This window comes from Hermetia illucens, chromosome 3 (assembly GCF_905115235.1).
Source record: "Hermetia illucens chromosome 3, iHerIll2.2.curated.20191125, whole genome shotgun sequence".
Classification (NCBI taxonomy): Eukaryota; Metazoa; Arthropoda; class Insecta; order Diptera; family Stratiomyidae; genus Hermetia; species Hermetia illucens.
In genome coordinates, this window is record NC_051851.1 from 40,199,637 (window position 1) to 40,221,771 (window position 22,135).

Sequence of the window (22,135 nt, forward strand, 5' to 3'; positions counted from 1 at the left end):
TCTGGGAGAATCTCAGCATACTCTGTGAATGCGACCTGGAATGCGGTCAAAGCCTCATTATAAATTGGGTCGACATCCCCAGTTACTAAGCTTCTCCTGACTACTGGATTCATGGAGTGCCTTACAGGTGGAGTACTTGTGTTCAAAGGGTAGTATAGGTCCCGGGGCGAAACGTGGATTGGTACCCACGATGGAGCATAAAACCTGGGAAATGCCTGCTGAACCAACACCAACAGCTCTACTACCAAACCCTATCTCCACCTCCACGTGGTGACCGCTGGGAGCTCTTTCTTAACGAAAAGCTGCAGACGGAGAAGGATGAAGGCGAGTCTCCCGCGCCTAAAAACGGGACAAATTGTACCAACTGGTCCTCCAGGTTGGGGGTTGGGTAGGGCTGACAACCCTACACGGAAAACAACCGTTACGAAGCCACAACAGGAGCCTCGGATAGGACGGATATTAAAACGACGGACCCGGCAACGACAAAGGAACAACGATTTGCGCATTTTCTCATGGAACGTGCGCTCCCTGTACAGAGATGAAGCTGATAAGCAGCTAGCCGATACCCTGTCCCAATATAGGGCTGATGTAACAGCGCTGCAAGAGATGCGATGGACAGGGACCGGTTTCCTGGAGAAGAGCCACTACACCATATATTATAGCGGCCATCCAGTAAACCATATGCTCTGAGTAGATTTCTTAGTCAGCCAAAAAATGAAACCTGCTGTTATCGGCTTTGAAAGTATAAGCGAACGGCTATGCACTCTGCGCTTGCGAGGCAAGTTTAGAAATATAAGCCTCAAAAACGTTCACGCCCCTACAGAGGAGACTGCAGAGTCGGAGAAGGATACCTTCTACGAGGCAGTAGAAAGAGCCCTCGAAGCCTGTCCCAGATATGATATCAAAATCATACTTGGGGATTTCAACAGCCAAGTAGGGAAGGAGCCCGTATTCAGGCGATACGTTGGCTCCCATAGCTTACACGAAAAAACAAATGATAACGGACTGCGGACTATTCAATTAGCAGGGTCACACGAAATGGTTGTTGGAAGTACCTGGTTTGCGCGGAAAGCGGTCCACAAACATACGTGGGCCTCTCCAGACGGGACCACTTTCAACCAAATTGACCACGTGTTGATCGAACGCCGCCACCTCTCAGCCTTGATGAATGTCAGAACATATAGGGGGGCCAATATAGACTCGGATCACTATCTCGTTGGCATGGTGCTCCGAGCTCGAATAACAATACCACCTAGAATCCCCTCTGACAATCAGGTGAGAGTGAACACTGAAGCCATCCACAACACAACCCTCCGCGACACCTATAAGAGGGAAATGGATGCCGCAATAACCGCAGTCAATAGAGGACCTGGAGATGAAGCATCAACTAATGATCTTCACAACCACCTGAAGAACGTTATCATGGATACGGTCACAAATATACTTGGCCCCAGCCGCAAAAGGAGTCGGAACGGCTGGTTTGACGATGAATGTAAGCTAGCAACGGAACGGAAGAATGCCGCATACCGAGTAATGTTGCATTCTCAAAGAACGCGGGCACGCGCAGAGACTTATCACGAACTCCGTCGAGCGGAGAAGCGACTTCACAGACGGAAAAAGGAAGCCTGGGAGAACCAACAAGTCTGTGAACTAGAAAAGTACAGGGAGCAACCGCACCAGGCGCGGAAGTTTTACCAACAAGTCAGCAGGATGAAGCCTTATACACCTCGATGCTCCTCCTGCCGAGACAAAGAGGGAAATCTGATTTCCGACAGAATGGGCATATTAGAGCGATGGGTTGAGTACTTTGATGAGCTACTGAACAACCAGAACATCGGCGAGTTGGAGGTCCCGCCAACTGAAGACGACGGACAAATACTGCCACCACCAAGTTTAGGAGAAACAGTCCGTGCAATTCATCGGCTAAAAAATCATAAGTCGCCAGGAGCCGATGGAATTACAGCCGAATTGGTTAAATATGGAGGCGACCAGTTACACCAAGTGGTTCATCAACTTATGCTCAAGGTATGGGACAGCGAATCAATGCCTGACGATTGGCAGCGAGGCATAATCTGTCTCATACATAAAAAGGGAGATATCACACAGTGCAGCAATTATAGAGGTATCACGTTGCTGAGTACCATCTATAAGATATTCTCCACTATCTTGCTAGGCCGGATAGCCCCATACGCCCAGAACATCATTGGCCCATACCAAAGAGGCTTCACTCCAGGCAAATCAGCAACAGATCAGATTTTCTCTCTGCGGCAGGCGATGGAAAAACTGTTGGAATATGGACAACAGTTGCACCATCTGTTCATCGACTTTAAAGCCGCCTATGATAGCATAGCCAGGGTAAAACTGTACACGGCCATGAGAGAATTCGGTATCCCGACGAAATTAATAAGACTGACTAGGCTGACCCTGACCAATGTGCGAGGCCAGATAAAAGCAGCAGGATCACTCTCAAGACCATTCGACATCAACAACGGTCTACGACAAGGGGATGCGCTATCATGCGTCCTCTTTAACCTGGCCCTCGAGAAGGTGATCCGTGATGCTGAGGTGAATGCAAGAGGTACGATCCTCTTCAAGTCCACCCAACTACTGGCCTATGCTGACGATATCGACATCATGGGAAGAACCACCCGAGACGTTCAAACTGCCTTCATCCAGATCGAGCAGGCGGCGCGAGATCTTGGGCTGCACATCAATGAAGGCAAGACAAAATACATGGTGGCAACGTCAGCACCGAAGACGAATCAACCAACAACATCAAACCGCACTGGTCAAACACAAGCACGAACAAGAATAAGGATAGGGGAATACAACTTTGAGACCGTTGACAATTTCTCCTATCTAGGGTCGAAAATCACAACCGATAACAACTACGATGAGGAAATCCGCGCACGGTTGTTGTCAGCCAACAGAGCCTACTTCAGCTTACAAAGACTGTTCCGCTCGAAACGTCTCACCATAGGGTCAAAGCTCTTACTGTACAAGACTATGATCTTGCCAGTCCTCATGTATTCCTCGGAAACTTGGGTTCTTAGCAAGAAAAATTGCGAACTCTTGGCCGCGTTCGAGAGAAGAATCCTCCGAAGAATTTTTGGCCCCCTACATGAGGATGGACGATTCCGTAGCCTACACAATGACGAAATCTATGAGCGATACCATGACCGTACGGTTGTGGATAAAATCCGGCTCAATAGGTTACGGTGGGCGGGTCACTTAATCCGTATGGATGAAGATGATCCCACCCGGAAAGTCTATAAGGGCAATATCTATGGTAGGAAAAGAAGACGAGGCAGACCCTGCCTAAGATGGAGCGATGGCGTGGGCCAGGACGCCAGACAGCTTTTAGGGATATCGAATTGGTGGACCTCGGCGCAAAACCGGGATGTCTGGAGTTCCTTATTAAGGCAGGCCTAGACCGGATACCGGTTGTTGCGCCGTTGATGATGATGATGACTTGTGTTACTCCTTTGACTAGTCCGGTAATTTGATGACTCCAGCCCGAGCTCAAGTGAAACCTCTTGGAAGATTTGTTGCCTAGTTGGTAAGGCAACTCGGTTGTTATTCACGATCACTCGGTACTGGTTGACGACGTTCTGTTCCGGAACATGACTTAGCTCCGGAAATCGGGTTATGAACGCGTCATGTAGTCGATGTCTGTACCCTGATGGATTCCGTTCCAAATCCGTGACACGGTAATAGGCGCGGACGATAAATTCGTTGAGTTGGCTCGTCCAAACCATACGACGCCTAGGTCTCCCGTCCCTGGTGGTTGACGGCATAACCGCCAAAACATCCAAGGGCGAAGAGCCGCTCTGATGTTGTTGAACGACCCTTATCCATGTTGGGTACTGTCTTCGTGTCCCTGGGGTCCCATTTAAAGAATTTAAACCAAAGTCCCCAATTTTATTCCCACGAGTAATGGGGAACCAGTCAGCCCTGCAACAGAGCCCCAATGTTGCAATGCCCCATGGTTGCCTCCAAAGGTAGGGAAGGTATTTGGAGGGGAGCCGCTGAAATACAGTGTAACGTCACTGCAATTCATCCGATAGGCGCGTCGATCCCTTCACCCCGGATTACGGATTTGTTAAGGAGGTTTACTCCCCCTGAATGGGAAGAATCGGTAAGGGAGGACGAACACAAAGGGAAACGTTCTGCTTGTCCGCGGCTACTTATTTACAATATTAACTTGCGATATTCGTAGCTGACCCGATGGGTCATGTCATTATCCGCAACCCATGACACGCGCCTGGTCGCATGCAGCTCTGCGTTTGCAACTCAGGTGAGGATAAACCTGGTACGCCAGGATATATATATATATATAATTATATATGTGATTCGCAATTTGCGGCATACGATTATGCCGTCAACCACCAGGGACGGGAGACCTAGGCGTCGTATGGTTTGGACGAACCAACTCAACGAATTTATCGTCCGCGCCTATTACCGTGTCACGGATTTGGAACGGAATCCATCAGGGTACAGACATCGACTACATGACGCGTTCATAACCCGATTTCCGGAGCTAAGTCATGTTCCGGAACAGAACGTCGTCAACCAGTACCGAGTGATCGTGAATAACAACCGAGTTACCTTACCAACTAGGCAACAAATCTTCCAAGAGGTTTCACTTGAGCTCGGGCTGGAGTCATCAAATTACCGGACTAGTCAAAGGAGTAACACAAGTACTCCACCTGTAAGGCACTCCATGAATCCAGTAGTCAGGAGAAGCTTAGTAACTGGGGATGTCGACCCAATTTATAATGAGGCTTTGACCGCATTCCAGGTCGCATTCACAGAGTATGCTGAGATTCTCCCAGACGCTAGGCCAAGGATCCCAAAACTGAAGTTTACTTCGGCAACTACTAACATCATTGCTGCCGTTGACAGAATTTTGGCTGATCGTTTGGCTAGCGAGATTACTGCTACAGAGGTTCACAGCCTGATCTACGTTGCAGCTGCCACGGTTATTCGTCTCCATAACCAACATCTTAGAGCGAATAACAGAGGTATGCGCAGAAGGACTTTACCGTTCTGGGTGTTTCGACTCAACAAAAGAGTCGAAAAGTTGAGAAAGGAGATTGGTCGTGTGACGCAAGCACTCCTTGGAAATCCATCACCAAGAGTGCACAGATGCGTTGCGAACATCATTGGAAACTACCATCTGTCCAATGATATGCCAATCGAAGAAATCCTCGAGGTGCTGAAGCAGAAACTTGCGGTATGCTCCAATCGCATCCGTAGGTATCAGAAAAGCTTTCAGCGAAGGACAGACAACACCTTGTTCTTCCAGAACCAACGAGGATTCTACAAAAATCTCATCAACTCAGGTAGGGACAGTAACCTCAATCTGGATCAGGCAGAAGACTTCTGGAGAAGTGTTTGGAGCGAATGCAGTCGTTGCAATTTAGAAGCAGCGTGGCTCCCACACCTTATGCGTTCATGCGAGGCCCTCCCCGAAATGACCATGCCTGACGTAACTGAAGTCGACGTTAAAGCAGTCCTTGACAAGGCAGGTAACTGGAAGGCGCCAGGAGTTGACAAAATTCACAACTTCTGGCTGAAGCGGTTCAAGAGCACTCACAGGATATTGGCAAATCAATTTAATCAGATGATTGCCGATCCTGATTCCACCATTTTTCACCAAGGGGATAACTTTCCTCATCCCCAAGGAACAGGGTGTCTCTTGCCCTTCAAAATGTCGACCAATTACTTGTCTTCCTACCATCTACAAGGTCTTCACTTCAGTTCTGTGCGCGAACATCTCAAAACATCTTGATGTTCATAAATTGATAGCTGAGGAGCAAAAAGGATGCGCAAAAGGCTCCCGAGGCTGCAAAGAACAGCTTATAATCGATACGGTAGCTGTAAAGCAGGCTGTCCACCAAAAACGAAACATCTCGACAGCCTACATCGATTATAAATCAGCCTTTGACTCCATATCACATTCGTGGTTACTACAAGTGTTACGCTTGTATAAAATCAACCCGAATGTTGTTCTTCTACTGAGAACAGTAATGAAGAATTGGAGCACGAAGCTATCGGTATCTTCGCAAACATCAGGAGAGATACCAATCAGGCGTGGCATTTTCCAAGGCGACTCTCTAAGCCCACTGTGGTTTTGTTTGGCTTTGAATCCGCTATCCCATCTTTTGCATGAAAGCAAATACGGGTTCCAAGTCAAGCATGGCATATTGTCGAAATGTACATTAAGCCATTTAATGTACATTGACGACATCAAATTGTATGCCAAAGACGAGAACCAACTTCGCTCCTTGCTGGACATCACCATCCAGTTCAGCAGGGATATCGGCATGCAGTTGGGTTTGGAGAAATGTCGCATAAAAACAATTGTTCGGGGAAAACACACCGACAACGAAGGATACAGCCAAAATAACATCCGAATTGAGGGCATGGATTCGGACGACGTCTACAAATACCTCGGCATATTGCAAGCAACAACACCTGCTGTGGCAATAATTAAATCTAAGTTGCTGGGGGAATTTGAGCGGCGTCTGGATCTTGTCCTTAAAACTGAGCTGTACGGGAAAAATAAAATCATGGCAATCAACACCTTTGCCATTCCCGTCCTTCTATACACTTTCGGTGTGATACAGTGGAGTAATACTGATTTAGAATCTGTCAATAGACGGGTAAGGGTAGTTCTTGCAAACAACAACATGCACAATAGAGCTGCCGAAAAATTGAGGATCACTATCCCACGTCATCAGGGAGGAAGGGGGGTACTTGATTTAAAAACGTTGCACTACAATCAAGTGCATTCTCTTCGTGAGTTTTTCTATAAGAAACAATCCTCTAGCCAAATACATCAGGCTACCGTCATGGCAGATAATAAATTATCTCCTTTGAACTTGAGAAGCAGAGAATGGGATCCCATGTCGAATGTTACTTCAGTCCAACAGAAGATCGACATGTGGAAAGAAAAACCCATTCACGGAGGTCATATAAAAAATTTGTTGTTGTCAGGCATTGACATCGAAGCCTCCAACAAATGGTTGACAAATGGTGTACTTTTCTATGAGACCGAAGCATTCCTAACTTCAATTCAGGATGCTTCGCTCCCAACAAAAAATTATAAACGGTACATTCTTCACGACTCCTCAATCACCAACTCCAGTTGTAGGTTATGCAACTGTGAAGAGGAGACCATCCAGCACATAACATCTGCGTGCAGGATGTTGAGCGGTACCGAGTACACCAATCGTCATAACTCCGTCTGCAAGATTCTCCATCAAAACCTTGCGTTGAAGTATAACTTAGTGGCAACCTACCATCCTTACTATAAGTATACTCCGCAGAGAATCTTGGAAAATGATCGGGTCAAATTACTGTGGGACCACACTATTGCCACCGACCACAGTGTTAATCATAACAGACCCGATCTAGTTCTGCTTCTGAAGGAAGAACGAGCGTGCTTTATAATCGATGTAGCCGTACCGTTGGACCGGAACACTGTTGAAAAACAGCACGAAAAAATCCGGAACTACGGCCCCTTGGCAGATGATATGAAGCAGACTTGGAGACTACAAAAGATCCAAGTAGTCCCAGTAATAATTTCAGCGACGGGATTAGTCCCGCAGAACTTACATAAAGCGCTGAAAACGCTCGATCTTAGGGCTGGACTATACATGGAGATGCAAAAAGCAGTTATCCTTGCAACCTGTGCTATAGTCCGAAGAGTCCTGTCCGGTAACAATCTGACCTAATGGGTTTCAGTCTTGATCCGCACTGTCTTCAATATAAGATCCATGTCTCTGTAGTGTAGGACCTCCGCGTCATTGGCTGAAGTGTTTGCGACAATCGAGATGTAGCAATACATTTTCGCATGGTCGCACACACTTTGCGTTAAAACGCATCATCGCTGTGATGCGGGCCTTTGGATGTTGCCTTCAGCCCATCCTTAGGTTGGTCGCCCCTCGGTCCGGTTGGGCGGGAAGAGGGTCCGTGGGCTTTTTGAAATATATATATATATATATATAATTATATAATTATTATATTGTGTTCATTTCGCTCATCAAAAAAGAAGAAAACAAGTCGAGAAACCGGAAGCTTGACGCTGCGTTGACGTTTGCGAAACAATGGTGGCTTGATAAGCTGAACGGGGATTTAAAAACCTCGCGATTACATCCAGATCAGACATTTCATAAAATCTTCTTTTTCTTCAGCCTTTGTCCCGTTCACAAGCGGGGTCGGCTCGTCGTGATCGGCTTCGCCATTTGGCTCTATCGAATGCCTGATCTGGGTGCAATCTCGAGGCTTTCAAATCCCCGTCCAGCGTATCAAGCCACCGTTGCTTAGGTCTGCCTTTTGGTCGTTTACCATCGACTTCGATGTTTAGACCAATCTTTGCAAGTGAATTCTCGTTTGCACGAATTGCGTGACCATACCATCGAAGACGCCTCTCTCGCAACTTTTCCACGATCGGTGCAACCCCATAACGATCGCGGATATCCTCATTTCGGATGTGATCTAAACGTGTGACGCCACTAGTCCAACGTAGCATCTTCGTCTCCATTACCGCAAGACGCCGTTCATTGTCTTTTATGGTCGGCCAACACTCAGAACCATAGAGAGCGACTGGACGGACGACATTGCGGTAAATTTTAGATTTGAGACGTTCGTTGATACGTCGATCACAAAGGACACCAGTTGTGGAACGCCACTTCATCCAGGTTGCGTTAATGCGTGAAGCAATTTCATAACGCAGCTCTCCATTGGCTGATAACGTTGACCCGAGGTATTTAAATCGCTCAGTTCTGGGCAGATCACTGCCGCTGACAGTGATTGTGCCTGTTTCATGGGGATCGGTCGTCAAAAATTCAGTTTTGTTTAAATTCAATCTGAGACCGTGTTGCATGAGGCGATCATTCCATTTTTGAACAAGTTGCTCGAGATCATTTTTGCTATCAGATGCTAGGAAAACATCATCTGCATAAAGCAGTGTGTAGGGCGCTGGACGTTGGATATCCCGTGTGACGGTGTCCATAACAAGGACAAAGAGGAGTGGTGAGAGGGCACTTCCTTGATGAACTCCAACAGAGACACGAAGCGGTTTTGATACACCCGCCATACTTCGAACTTTACTTTTCGGATCGTGGTAGAGCAATTGAACCCAGCGCACGAGTTCTTCTGGCACGAAGTGTTGTCGTAAAGCATACCAGATGAGTTCGTGTGGTACACGGTCAAACGCTTTCTCAAGATCCAGAAAGGCAATGTAAAGAGGGCGATGCTTCTCACGGTGTTTCTCCATGAGTAACCGCGCAGTGTGTATTGCGTCAGTAGTTCCGCAGTTCTTGACAAATCCGGCTTGATTCACGGTTATTTCAACGATTTCGCGAATACGGTTGTCAAGAATGCGTTCAAAAATCTTCATGGTATGGGAAAGTAACCGGATCGGACGGTAATTTGAACATTCTGCTGGGCTACCTTTCTTTTTCCATATTGGAACAGTGGTACTTTCTTGCCAGTCAGATGGTGTTCTTCCTTCCTGAATAACCCGGTTAAAGAATTCACTGAGCCACGGTGTTGGGTCCCAGCTCTTTGCTTTCCAGAGCTCAGATGCGATGTCGTCAGGTCCTGTTGCTTTCCCCGATTTCATTTGTTTTATTGCCTCCTCGACTTCAGTTGCGCTGACTGGTGGAACTGCTCCAAATGTCGGCAATGATTGTGGAAGTGGAGGATGAGCAAATTCTTCAGTTGAAATCTGCTCGAAGTATTCTCGCCATCTATCCGTCGCGGCTCGACGATCAGTAAGCAAAGTACCGTTCTTGTCATTAACACAACAGAAGTGTTCGATATCCTGTGTGCGTTCATCACGGCTTTTAGCAAGTCGGTACAGATCTCTCTCGCCATCCCGAGTGTCCAGTTTATCGTAAAGATTTTTGAAATGGTTCGCTCGGGTGACAGCGACCGCTTTCTTTGCTTCCCGGTTGGCATTCTTATAAATTTGCCAATTAGCAGGCGTTTTATCGTCGAGAAATTTGTGGTAGAGGCGTTTCTTTTCACGGACCTTCATTTCAACATCATCATTCCAAAGCCAAGTATCTCGGTTGATGTACCGCTTACCCGGCTTGGTGACCCCGAGGGTTGCAGAGGCCGCTTTGTGGATCGTGTCTTTCATTTGGTTCCATGATTCTTCCACATTCGTAATGGTTGGCAATCGTATGAGTGAGACCGTTTCTTCGTTCTTCTCACCAAATCGCCACCATTTAATGCGCGGCGGGCCAGTGCGTTCCTCACGCCGTTTTATCGGTGGCTTAATTCGCAGGACAGCAATCAACGGCCGATGTTGAGGTGCGATGGTCTCATAGGGAACGACTTTGCAATCAGTGACAGTGGTAAAATGTTGGCGTCTTATGAGAATATAGTCGATTTGCGTTTTATTGTTCCCACTATAAAATGTGGGGACATGAGACAATCGTTTGATGAACCATGTATTCATAAGTACAAGGTCATGGGTGTCCGCAAAATCGATTATACGTTCGCCACCTTCATTGCGCGCTCCGAACCCCTTTCCCCCATGGCACCTGTTACCGTCTGCCTTTTCACCCACATGACCATTAAGGTCGCCGGCAATGATTATGTAATCATCAGCAGGCACGTGACAAGTCTTTTCATCGAGAAGTTGCCAGAAGGCATCTTTCTCGGCATCAGGTCGACCTGTCTGTGGTGCATACGCGGTGAAGAAGTGAATAGTGCGATCAGCTGATATAATGGTGAGCTTCATCAGCCGATCATCAAATCGTTCGACTTCTTTAATGGCATCACGGAAACCCTCTGAGATGGCAATGCCAACACCATATTGAGTGTGTGGGTTACCAAAATAGAGAAGTTTGTAGCCATTTTTACCGCGTTCGCGTTCAATGTCGCAGCTTTTGGCACCAGACCATCGGGTTTCTTGCAGAGCGCAGATGTCAATGCACCTTTTCCGAAGGGCTCTTGCGAGTTCCTCGGTCTTTCCAGTTAGGGTACCAACATTTAGCGTGCAGACACGTATTTGTTTTGTTCGTTGTGTGCGGACTAACTTGCTTACGTCCTGACGCCGTCCATGCGTCAAGAACCCTTGCCCATTTCTCGACAGGACCGGGGCCCGTCCTGCCGCGTCGACTGAGGTGGACGCCCTAGCATTTCTCCGAGGCCTCTGACTTAATCCGATCATCATGCTTGTAGCGACATTCTATGCATTTTCTTGGTCGACCTGTCGCGGGGCCTGTCACCAAGAGAGATCAGGTAGGATTTTGCATAGTAGAATAAATCCAACTATACTCTATTTATCTCTTTCCCTGATCTCAGCATTTTATTTTTGTTTTACTGAGGATAGTACAGAATACGTTGCCTCAAACCCTCCTCCTTTACCTGGGCTTGGGACCAGCATACTATCACGACGAGCCGACCCTGCTTGTGAACGGCACAAAGGCTAAAGAAAAAGAAGAAGATGTGAGGAGCGGCGAGCGCATGAAAGCTTTGTATCACATAGCTAAAAATTCCATTGATCTATATTTTCAGAAAGCGATTTAAATAAATCATTTGATAGAAAGCCCTGTATTGATAATAGTCGACCTTATACGCTACACACTCTGATTTAATATTATTAGTAAATGCGAAGAATTTAACCGACACCAGATATAAAAAACGGCTGAGGAGAATTAGATTCTTCTTGAACGGAATTTTAATATTTCACTTGAAATTCAATTATTCTCGTTAATTATGACGTCAGCATCTTATTTGTGTGGCTTAGTATTCTGTTAATTCGCAAGAAATTAATAAGTTTTTTAGTCAATTTCTAAAAGTTGGTAATATCGTCATCAACAAACGGTATCCGGTCTAGGCCTGCCTTAATAAGAAACTCCAGATATCCCGGTTTTGCGCCGAGTTCCACCAATTCAATATCCCTAAAAGCTGTCTGGCGCTGGCGCTGGCGCTCCATCTCAGGCAGGGTCTACCTCGTCTTCTTTTCCTACCATAGATATTGCTCTTATAGACTTTTCGGGCCGGATCATCCTCAACGACTTGGATTTTATCCACAACCAGACGGTCGGTGTATCGCTCATAGATTTCGTCCTTATGTAGGCTACGGAATCGTCCATCCTCATGTAGGGGACCAAAAATTCTTCGGAAGATGCTTCTCTCGAACGTGGCCAAGAGTTCGCAATTCTTCTTGTTAAGAACCCAAGTCTCCGAGGAATACATGAGAACTGGCAAGATCATTGTCTTATACAGTAAGAGCTTTGACCCTATGGTGAGACGTTTCGAGCGGAACAGTTTTTGTAAGCCGAAATAGGCTCTGTTGGTTGACAACAACCGTGCGCGGATTTCATCATCGTAGCTGTTATCGGTTGTGATTTTCGACCCTAGATAGGAGAAATTATCAACGGTCTCAAAGTTGCATTCTCCTATCTTTATTCTTCCCGTTTGACCAGTCCGGTTTGATGTTGTTGGTTGGTTGGTTTTCGGGGCTGACGTTGCCACCATATACTTTGTTTTGCCTTCATTGATGTACAGCTTGCCGCTCGATCTGGATGAAGGCAGTTTATACGTTTCGGTTTTGGTAATATACTATTAGTAAATTAATTTGAGCAGATACCGGAATCTCTCGAGGATTAGATTTCACATAAGTGTTTTATACAAACCCTTAAAAAAGGCTGCAGAAAAGTAGATAAACGCGACTTTAATACTTTAGACGAATGGCAATTATTCCCGTTAATTATGACGTCAGCATCTTATTTGCATGGCTTTGGAAGTTTGAACTGCTATAACTTTGGCATTAATGGCCAGATTTCCATGAAATTTAGGATGTATAAACGAAATTTTGTCCTCTATGCTAATACAAGTCCTAGGATCAATTTAAGGGAGGTTTTTCAGTAGTAAGTTTATTTAGTCAGTTAGTAAGTTTATTTGAGCAGATATCGGACTGGGACATATTTTGAGGCCTAGATTTCATCTAAGCGCACCACCCTGATTTTCTTCGGATTTTAGGTTGGGTAGTTTCCGAAAATGAGTCCTGTCTCACTTTAAGTGCGTAGATTTTGACTCCTCGCTCGCACTTTGCAATTCACGACAAAACTAATGTCAGTTACGGAAAGTACTAATCGAGACCTTTCATTTGATACCTTACACGGTTATCCGGTGAAAAATTTTTTAGAATCCAATCCAATCCAATCCAATTCAATTTTCCGTTATTTTCCCCAAAAGTAAGTTGCCGTTAAAGTGTTACCAGCAGCGTTGGCGTCATTGTCGCCGGCTGACATTTCTAGCAGCGCCTCTACCAGAAAATACACGATACCATATTGACGTCTATTCTGTCAAACTCGGAACCACTCGCTGTGGTTGCTACTGTTTTGCGTTTTTCGTACGAAGTGTGATTTACTGACAAAATGCCGCGAATTATGATCAAAGGTGGTGTTTGGCGGAACACCGAGGTAATTTCCTTTTGCTTTCCTAGTAAGTCCGTCCGCTTATATCCACATTTCAGGATGAAATCCTCAAAGCCGCCGTGATGAAGTATGGCAAGAACCAGTGGTCACGAATTGCATCTTTGCTTCACAGGAAGTCGGCGAAGCAATGCAAGGCCCGCTGGTATGAATGGTTAGATCCCAGCATAAAAAAGACAGAATGGTCCCGTGAGGAAGATGAAAAACTTCTGCATCTTGCCAAGTTGATGCCCACCCAATGGCGAACAATTGCTCCCATCATTGGGAGGACGGCAGCTCAATGCCTTGAACGATACGAATATTTGCTGTAAGAATTGATATCAGATTAATTTTCGAGGTAGTTTATCGTTACCTTACTTATAGGGATCAAGCTCAGAGAAAGGAGGATGGAGACGACTCAGTGGATGACCCCAGAAAACTTAAACCAGGAGAAATTGATCCGAATCCAGAAACTAAGCCGGCACGTCCTGATCCAAAAGATATGGACGAAGATGGTGAGTGGAAATTAGATAATCTTTGAATCCCAATTGCTGATCGACTCCAATTACCAGGAGAACTTTAGTCAATAATGTTTGAGGCAACATTTATAATTTATGTGGCATTTATGCTTTATCGTCTTTCAGAACTCGAAATGTTGTCGGAAGCCCGAGCTCGTTTAGCCAACACCCAAGGTAAAAAAGCTAAACGGAAAGCGCGTGAGAAGCAATTGGAGGAAGCCAGACGATTGGCGGCTCTTCAGAAGCGAAGGGAATTGCGAGCAGCCGGGATAGGTTGTGGCAATCGCAAACGTTTGAAAGGAATCGACTACAATGCGGAGATTCCTTTCGAGAAAAGACCGGCACTAGGATTCTACGATACATCCGAAGAGGTTGTGGAAAAAATGGAACCAGATTTTAACAAGATGCGCCAACAAGATTTGGACGGAGAACTACGGGTCGAGCAAGAGGAGCGAGAACGCAAGAAAGATAAGCAAAAGTTGAAGGAGCGAAAAGAAAATGATATGCCATTGGCTATGCTACAAAATCAAGAGCCAGCGAGGAAGCGTTCTAAGTTGGTGTTGCCAGAACCTCAAATTTCAGATCAGGTAAGGGATTCAATTGTTCTTTTTTCGCAATTTTGGGGGCCAATATAGCTTTCATCGAAATTCATGACCAACTGAGCTCATTTTCTAGGCCAGGTTGCTACCTGTGTTTCTACAAAACTTTACAACTGATAATAACATCCACCGAGAACCAAATTCATTTTTCGTTTTACGAACGAAACCTTTACCTTTGCTTTGGATAATCTTTTTCAGTCTTCGTCCCTTTCAGAAGGGAAATTCGCTATGCGATTTTGCTCTATGAAATGCCTTATCTGGATGCAGTCGCGAGGCTCTCAAATCACCATCCAGCGTATGAAGCCAGTTGTGGAAAGCCACGAAGCCGGTTTGATTCACCCGCAACACTTCTCACCTTACTTTTCGGATCATGATAGAGCAATTTAACCCAGGACGGAAGTTGTGGTTCTAGATGTTGCCGCAGAGCATACCAAATGAGTTCGTGTAGTACACGGTCAAACGCCTTCCCTAGGTCCAAAAATGCAATGTTAAGAGGGCATTATTTCTCACAGTGTTTCTCCATGAGTAACTGTTTAGCGTATATTGCATCAGTATTTCCGCAGCTTTTTACAGACCTGCCTTAATTCAAGATAAGCTATGTCGCAAAGACGGTTGTGAAGAATGCGTTCAAAAATGTTCATGGTATCGGGGAGCAACCAGGTCGGACAATAATTTGAACATTCTGTTGGACCTTTCTTTTCCTTTTTAAACTCGAAAAACAATTTTCGCTGTCAAAAATTGTTTTTCGATGTCGTGGCCAACTTGATTCGCACTTGCATGCGTGACACCAAGTTGCTCGTTGCAACGGCTTCCGAGGAGCGTCCGTCCTAATTAGGACGTGCGTATAGAATTCGAGATCCCTGGGCACGTCAATCACGGTTTTCGCGCGGTTGGCCGCTTTAGTTTTGGCATTGCCTCCTTAAGCGGACGCAACAGGCCGGTAGCGTTTAGACCCGACCTGATGTCGAAAACAGGGTCGCTGGGGAGTCTCAGATTCTCCCCGTATACTAGTTCCACGGGACTTGCAGCAAATTCTTCGCGATTGGCTGTTCGGAGGCTAAGAAGAGTCGTCTTGGGCCATTGTAGCGGACCTTCAGCGTCCTGTACCATCTTTCGAGCATCCCATTGGACTGCGGATCGTAAGCAGTTGTGCGGTGGCCGAGAAGTTTGCTCAACTCTGAGAAAAGGGAGTACTCAAACTGCATTACCTGGTTGGTGATTATAATTGCCGACACACCAAAGCATGGAATCCATTCTCGACAGAGGGCCTCTTCACAAGATTGTGCAGTAATGTCTTTCAGAAGTATTGCCTCAGCCCACCGCGTGAACCTATCGATGATTGTGAGGCAATACCTGAAACCGTGCGAGTCTTGCAAAGGGCCAATGATGTCGAGGTGGACTATGTGAAAAGGGTTGGTGCACCGAGGGAACACTCCTACCTCTTTCCTCACACGCTTTGTTGTTTTGCACTTCTGGTATGCGAAGTACTGTCTGGTCCAAGAACTAATTTCCTTGTTCATGGACGGCCAGAAATACTCTGCGGTGACTAACCGATTCGTTATCCGAATGCCTGGGTGCCTTAGATCGGGTATGGAGTGAAATACTTCCTTTCGGAAATTGGCCGGAATATATGGTCTTTGTGCCTTGCCTGAGGTCTCGCAGTATATACTGGATGTTGAACAGAAGATAAGCGGAATGAATGCTGTCATTACACGGACTTGTATGAGGTAATAAGTCAGTTGCGCAATGCAGTACGCAGAAAATTTGGAAAATTGAACTTTTGCGACGTGTGACACTTTACGTCAATTGCAATATGGCGGTACTTTTCGTTTTCGGTTGTTACTTTTGAATGTAATTAATTTGAATGATTTCGTTTTGAGAACTGCGCAAGACACTATTTGCGTTGCCAATTATTAGCGTCACTTGTATTAGTTCCGTCGCTTCCATTCATAAAAATTGAATTTTAGCCGAAAGTATGTGTACTCTTAGCAGCATTTAATTGTATGAATTTCATAACATAAAATACAGGAAGATGCATACACTAATTGTATAAACTTGAAGATTATCTGCAATATCGGGATTTTGTGCAAGAACATATTTTATGTTATGAAAATCATACAATTAAATGCCACTAAGAGTGCACATACCTCCGGCTTAAGTTCAATTTTTATTAATGGAAGCGACCGAACTAATGCAAGTGACGTTAATAATTGGCACTTGGAACGCAAATAATACCTTGTGCAGTTGTCAAAGTGAATTCATTCAAATTAATTACATCCAAAAGTAACATCAGAAAACGGAAAGCGCCGTTAAATTGCAAATGGAGTAGTCTGTCATTAGAACGGTCCTTGCCGACGTGGAGCGAACCTTTCCAACCTGAAATTTTGATTGTACATTGAAACTGCGTGCGGATCGGAGCTTCTCTCGTGCGGATTCCGACCGCATCGTAATCGTGTTTCCTGCTATAGGAAACTCCTTAAATGCATATTTGGAGTTGGTCCTCAAGCTCTGAAGAATGGCGTCGTCCTTCTGCGCCTCGCAATTGCGTATGTTAAAATAAACAGTGGCGGAGATCTTGACTTCTACAACACGTGAGAAAGCATCAGCAACCACATTATCTTTTCCAGAAACGTGTTGAATGTGGGAAGTGAACTGGACGAAGTTAGCGGGAGGACGCTTTGGCGGGCTTTTACTTTAAAGCAAAAATTAGTGGTTTATGATCCGTAAATAAAGTGAGCGGCCTATATACAAGGGAATCCTGGAAGTATTTAATTGCGAGGTACGCGGCTAATAACTCACGATGAAGAGCAGCACCTATGGCAATGTCTGAGGCATCGACGAATACGCCTAGGGGTGCAGCTTGCTGAGGGAATGCCAGAAGTGTAGCATCCATCGGCTGCTGCGTGGTGATATCAAACCCCTGGACAGCCTCTGGAAACCACACCATTAGACAGGAGTCTTTCATTTTCGGTCCAGACAAGAAGACGTTAAGGATCGATTGGTAGAAGTTTAACATGCCCAAGAACCTTCTGAGAACCGGGAACCGGGAAGCTCGAAATCGTTTTACTGGGTCCGGTTGGATGCCTTCAGGGCTAATCAGTTGACGGATGAATCTCACCTGTGATTGTAGAAGTTTGCACTTTTCAACGTTGAGTACTAGACCGGTCTCTAAATGCTTGGGCTCAGAGGAAGACGCGACCAGAACATCATCCAAATATACGAAACAGAAGTTGAGGTTTCGCAGCACAGATTGGAGGAATGTTTGAAAGGTTTGCGACGTGTTGCATAGTCCACAAGTGTGAAAGAGTGAATTCGAAAAATTCGAAAGGTGTGGAGCCAATAGTGTTGATGATTAACCGTCTCAGAGAATGCACGAATACGGGTGTCGGCAACGTCTTCAAAAACAATGGAAAGAGTGCTGGGTGAGCATGATGCGATTTTTACTGATGACCTAAGGGAAGTTGTGGGGCCAATAAATGATCTGAGTGATGAGTGATCCGCGCCTAAGATGGGTATACTGATATCCACGATTATTAAGCGCCAAGGAAACGTTCGTAGGAGTCTTAAACTCAAGGCTACTTGCCTGTAGCCATTCGTGCGGATCGACGGAGAATTTGCTGCCGCGAATTTTAATGATTGTGGTATAAAATTAATATTCTGGGATACAGAGAGAATCGAGACTTCAGCGGCCGCATCGACCAGGTAGTTGCGCCGGCTCAAGGGGTCATAGATTATGAGGCGACGTGGTGGTGCATTTCGGGTAGCAGTCGCCAGAACTCCCGGCAAGTTTGATCTGTTTGGTGAGAAATTGCAGCTGCTGGTATATTTTGTAGTCTTTTCAGCCAACCTACGATATTACCATCATGCCCCTGTACTTGCCGAAGATCCCGGCGACCTACTATTCGATCGCTTATTTCGGGAGGCGGATCTAGACCTTAATCTAGTTCCGCTCCCCGAACGCAAAGCACCGACGGCCTCTGTCAACTCAGAGACGGTAGCTGTTAATTGTTTGATTATTGATCTCAAGTGATTACTTTTAGGAGCAATTATTGTGGGTGAAGTTAAACGATTCTCTGTCACTGGGAAGGGGAAATTGTTCTAAGATTTTAATTGCGGTGCTGGATGGTGTTGATATTCTCGACTTTGAACTCGCTCCGCCGGAGCTTTCGCTGTCCCTGTTGTTGATTTTGCCTTTAGTTTAGAATCAGATTTTTTGGCTTGGTAGAAGTGTGTTCAATAAATATTCTGTTTTTTACACCAAATTTATGCTTATACTTCACAATTTCAGGAATTGCAACAAGTAGTAAAATTAGGTCGTGCTAGCGAAATAGCGAAAGAAGTGGCGTCGGAAAGTGGGATAGAAACAACAGACGCATTGCTTGCTGACTACAGCATTACTCCTCAAGCCGCGGCGACTCCTAGAACCCCAGCTCCATATACCGATAGGTATAGTAATTTACCTTTACCAAATCGAAAGTATTGAATGATTTTTAACTTTTCAGAATCATGCAAGAAGCACAAAACATGATGGCCCTAACGCATGTTGACACTCCTCTCAAAGGTGGCGTTAACACTCCTCTTCACGAGTCAGATTTTTCGGGTGCCTTGCCGAAAAGTGTTGCAATAGCCACACCAAATACTGTTCTCGCCACACCTTTCCGTTCTAGTCATGGTAATGCGGCAACACCTGGTGGATTTGCCACCCCGTCCTCTGTTATGCTGGCTAAAACTCCTGGAGCAGCAGCGACACCCGCTCTTGTCAGAGACAAATTAAATATAAATCCTGAAGACGGTTTGAGTGTAACAGAAACTCCCGCAGCATTCAAAAACTATCAGCGGCAAGTTAAACAATCTTTGAGAGACGGTCTAGCGAGTTTGCCAACACCGAAAAATGATTATGAGATAGTAGTTCCCGACGAACAGGAGGAGACTGAAGAATCAAAGCCCGCAGAGGATGCTGCCGAAGATCAGGCTGATGTTGATGCAAAAGCACTTGCTGATTTGAAAGCGAAAGGTAAGACTAAATGTTCATAAAGCAATTGATAAAACTTATTATATTCCTTCACAGAACAAGAAGAACTTGCGAAACGCTCCAAAGTCATCCAAAGATCTCTACCAAGACCAACTGAAGTTAACACAAAGATTTTGCGACCGCCGTCCGAGAAGCAGGGGCTGAACGATCTGCAAAAAGCAGAAGAACTCATTAAACATGAAATGGTTACAATGTTACTCTTCGATTCCGTAAAAAATCCAGTTCCTAATCAGCAACAGAGCAAAGTTGAACAGCTACAAAACTATTTCAAATCCAACCCATATGAAGATTTTTCGGACGGAGATCTCAAAGCGGCCTCATCCTTATTAGAAGAAGAAATGAAAGTTGTCAAGCAAGGCATGGGCCATGGTGATCTATCGTTAGAAAGTTATTCACAAGTGTGGCAAGAGTGCCTCAGTCAAGTGTTATATTTGCCAAGTCAAAATCGATATACCCGAGCGAATCTTGCTAGCAAAAAGGATCGCTTGGAATCGGCAGAAAAACGTCTCGAACAGAACCGCAAACACATGGCCAAAGAAGCGAAACGATGCGGTAAAATTGAAAAGAAACTGAAAATTTTGCTGGGAGGTTATCAAGCTCGTGCTCAAGCTCTTTCGAAGCAATTGCAGGATACATATGACCAGATCGAACAAAATCATCTAGCCCTCTCTACATTCAAGTTTTTAGCCGAACAGGAGAAAGTTGCCATCCCGAAACGTTTGGAGGTAATTATAAATTTTAATTTCAGTTGAATTGATAATTATTCTTGTTATTTTCGCAGTCTCTGACGGAGGATGTGAAGCGTCAAATGGAACGTGAAAAAGATTTGCAGGCTAAGTACGCTAGTTTGCGGGATGAACTTGAAGAATTGAAAAGAAGTCTTCAGATGGTCGCTATTAATAATGATGTAGGACAGTCTAATAACCATACGACAGAAAGGACAGTGGAGGAAGATTAGGAGAGATTATGTATTCTTTTCCTTGTCTTGAAGATTTTTTAGAAAGATGGAAAAATAAAATACAAAATAAAGACTATGGAATTAAAAAACATTGTTTTGATTCAAATTCCGAATTTCAGCGACGAGAATCAAGGTTTTGATTTGATCGCGTTGTGGTCAACAGATACGGTTAAAATAATTGTTGGAACTCGCCCTTTAAGCATATTAGAGCACTTTATTTAAGACTTTAAAGGGACAATAGGAGGCGATTATTACCCTGATTTAACTCAGGTACCCATTCACAGCCGAGTCGGTTAATATCTGATATCCAGTCACGATAAAAATCTTTCTGGAGCTTTGAATCGCGAACCATTAAGCCATCCAGTGTCTCCTCTACGAGGTTGTGCTCTCCGAAGGCATCGGCCCGCTTTCTTTTTCATCTCTATGAACTTCGGATAATGGAAAATAATGTGCTCCGGGTTCTCAACTCTAGCGACTCTCGAGGAAGGGTTGGAGACTTATTTTATTCGAAGTGATGCAAATATTTTCTATAACCGTGTCCTGTGAGGAACTGTTTTAGGTGGTCTCACTTCGGACGATACTCTGGCCTAGATCAGAAGCGGGACCAATTCAACTCCGTCACCACTTTGGTCTGCGAAGTTGGCGAAGAATGGTTCTCCCGACCGAGTGATAGCTTCTTCCAAAGTGACATATTCCCATGACCTCGAGTCTTCGCTCAATCTTCCTTTTGGCCGCAAGAGGGTCTTCATCAAGCCTTCTCAGAGAACCAAGCTTCGAGAAAATATCTGACCCGGCCGCCTGCCTCGACGATCTTAAATGATTTCCCAAATATAAGACTTTTCCAAAATGGAAAGTAGCTAGGGAATAAGCTGTTGATTTTCAAGTTATCTGTCTTAGAACTTCAACATCACGTCATCTGCATTACTGAAACCTGGCTGGATGAAAGAATTTTAGATTTTGAGCTCCTCTAAGGTTACCCTGCCTTCCGTTGTGAAGAGAGAGTGCTGCACTTGACCAGTCAACCGGCAAAGGTGTGCTGATAGCTGTTAAGTTTCCTTTCCGTGTGGAAGCCATTTTTCCTCTTTCTCTTCCACTCATGATCCTGCTACTGTACGAGTCATACTGCCAAACATGCATTTTATCATATCCTGTATATTTTCCCTGCCTCAACCCTCCTCCTTTCCTATACGTACATTTCTTCGACAGATTATCAGACGTTCCAACCCCTCTGTTTTGAACACCTATGTTTTCCTTCAATTTAGTCTTCCTGAAATCCCTTAAATGGCACTCGTAATCTTATCCTCTCTAACGTTCCTGTGCGTTATTTTTCCCAATCCCGTCATGCCCCCTCTGACGCCGCTGACGCCCATCACCCTGCTCTTGAGTTTGATGCTCTGGTCACCGGACTTCACCCCCTTGTCAGGTATAACTTTCGCACGGAGAATTTTAAAGGTTTAACTAAGTCCTAAGCAATAGTCAACTGGGCCCTCTCCTCTCTCCATCAACATGTGACCAAGCACTCAATACATTCTATCAGATCTTCTTTCTTGTTCCATCACCTCCTCCCCCAAGTCCCTGCGCTC

At 45.2% G+C, this 22,135-nt stretch overlaps 1 protein-coding gene across 1 annotated transcript; it reads left to right on the forward strand.

Annotated features, from left to right (window-relative positions):
• Positions 1-13,336: 13,336 nt before the first annotated feature.
• On the forward strand, positions 13,337-20,630 carry LOC119652746 (cell division cycle 5-like protein). The gene is made up of 8 exons (XM_038057045.1): positions 13,337-13,454; positions 13,508-13,773; positions 13,830-13,960; positions 14,090-14,550; positions 18,851-19,008; positions 19,065-19,576; positions 19,631-20,319; positions 20,376-20,630. The coding sequence occupies exons 1-8, from the start codon at positions 13,410-13,412 to the stop codon at positions 20,550-20,552; spliced, it is 2,439 nt and encodes an 812-aa protein (XP_037912973.1). The 5' UTR covers positions 13,337-13,409; the 3' UTR covers positions 20,553-20,630.
• Positions 20,631-22,135: the final 1,505 nt, after the last annotated feature.

What these genes read in the sequence shown, in the direction of transcription:
- LOC119652746 (XM_038057045.1), top strand. Translation starts at nt 13,410, where the DNA reads ATGCCGCGAATTATGATCAAAGGTGGTGTTTGGCGGAACACCGAG. An exon ending in CCAGCTCCATATACCGATAG is followed by an intron (nt 19,009 to 19,064) that starts GTATAGTAATTT and finishes TTAACTTTTCAG; the next exon opens with AATCATGCAAGAAGCACAAA. An exon ending in TGCTGATTTGAAAGCGAAAG is followed by an intron (nt 19,577 to 19,630) that starts GTAAGACTAAAT and finishes ATTCCTTCACAG; the next exon opens with AACAAGAAGAACTTGCGAAA.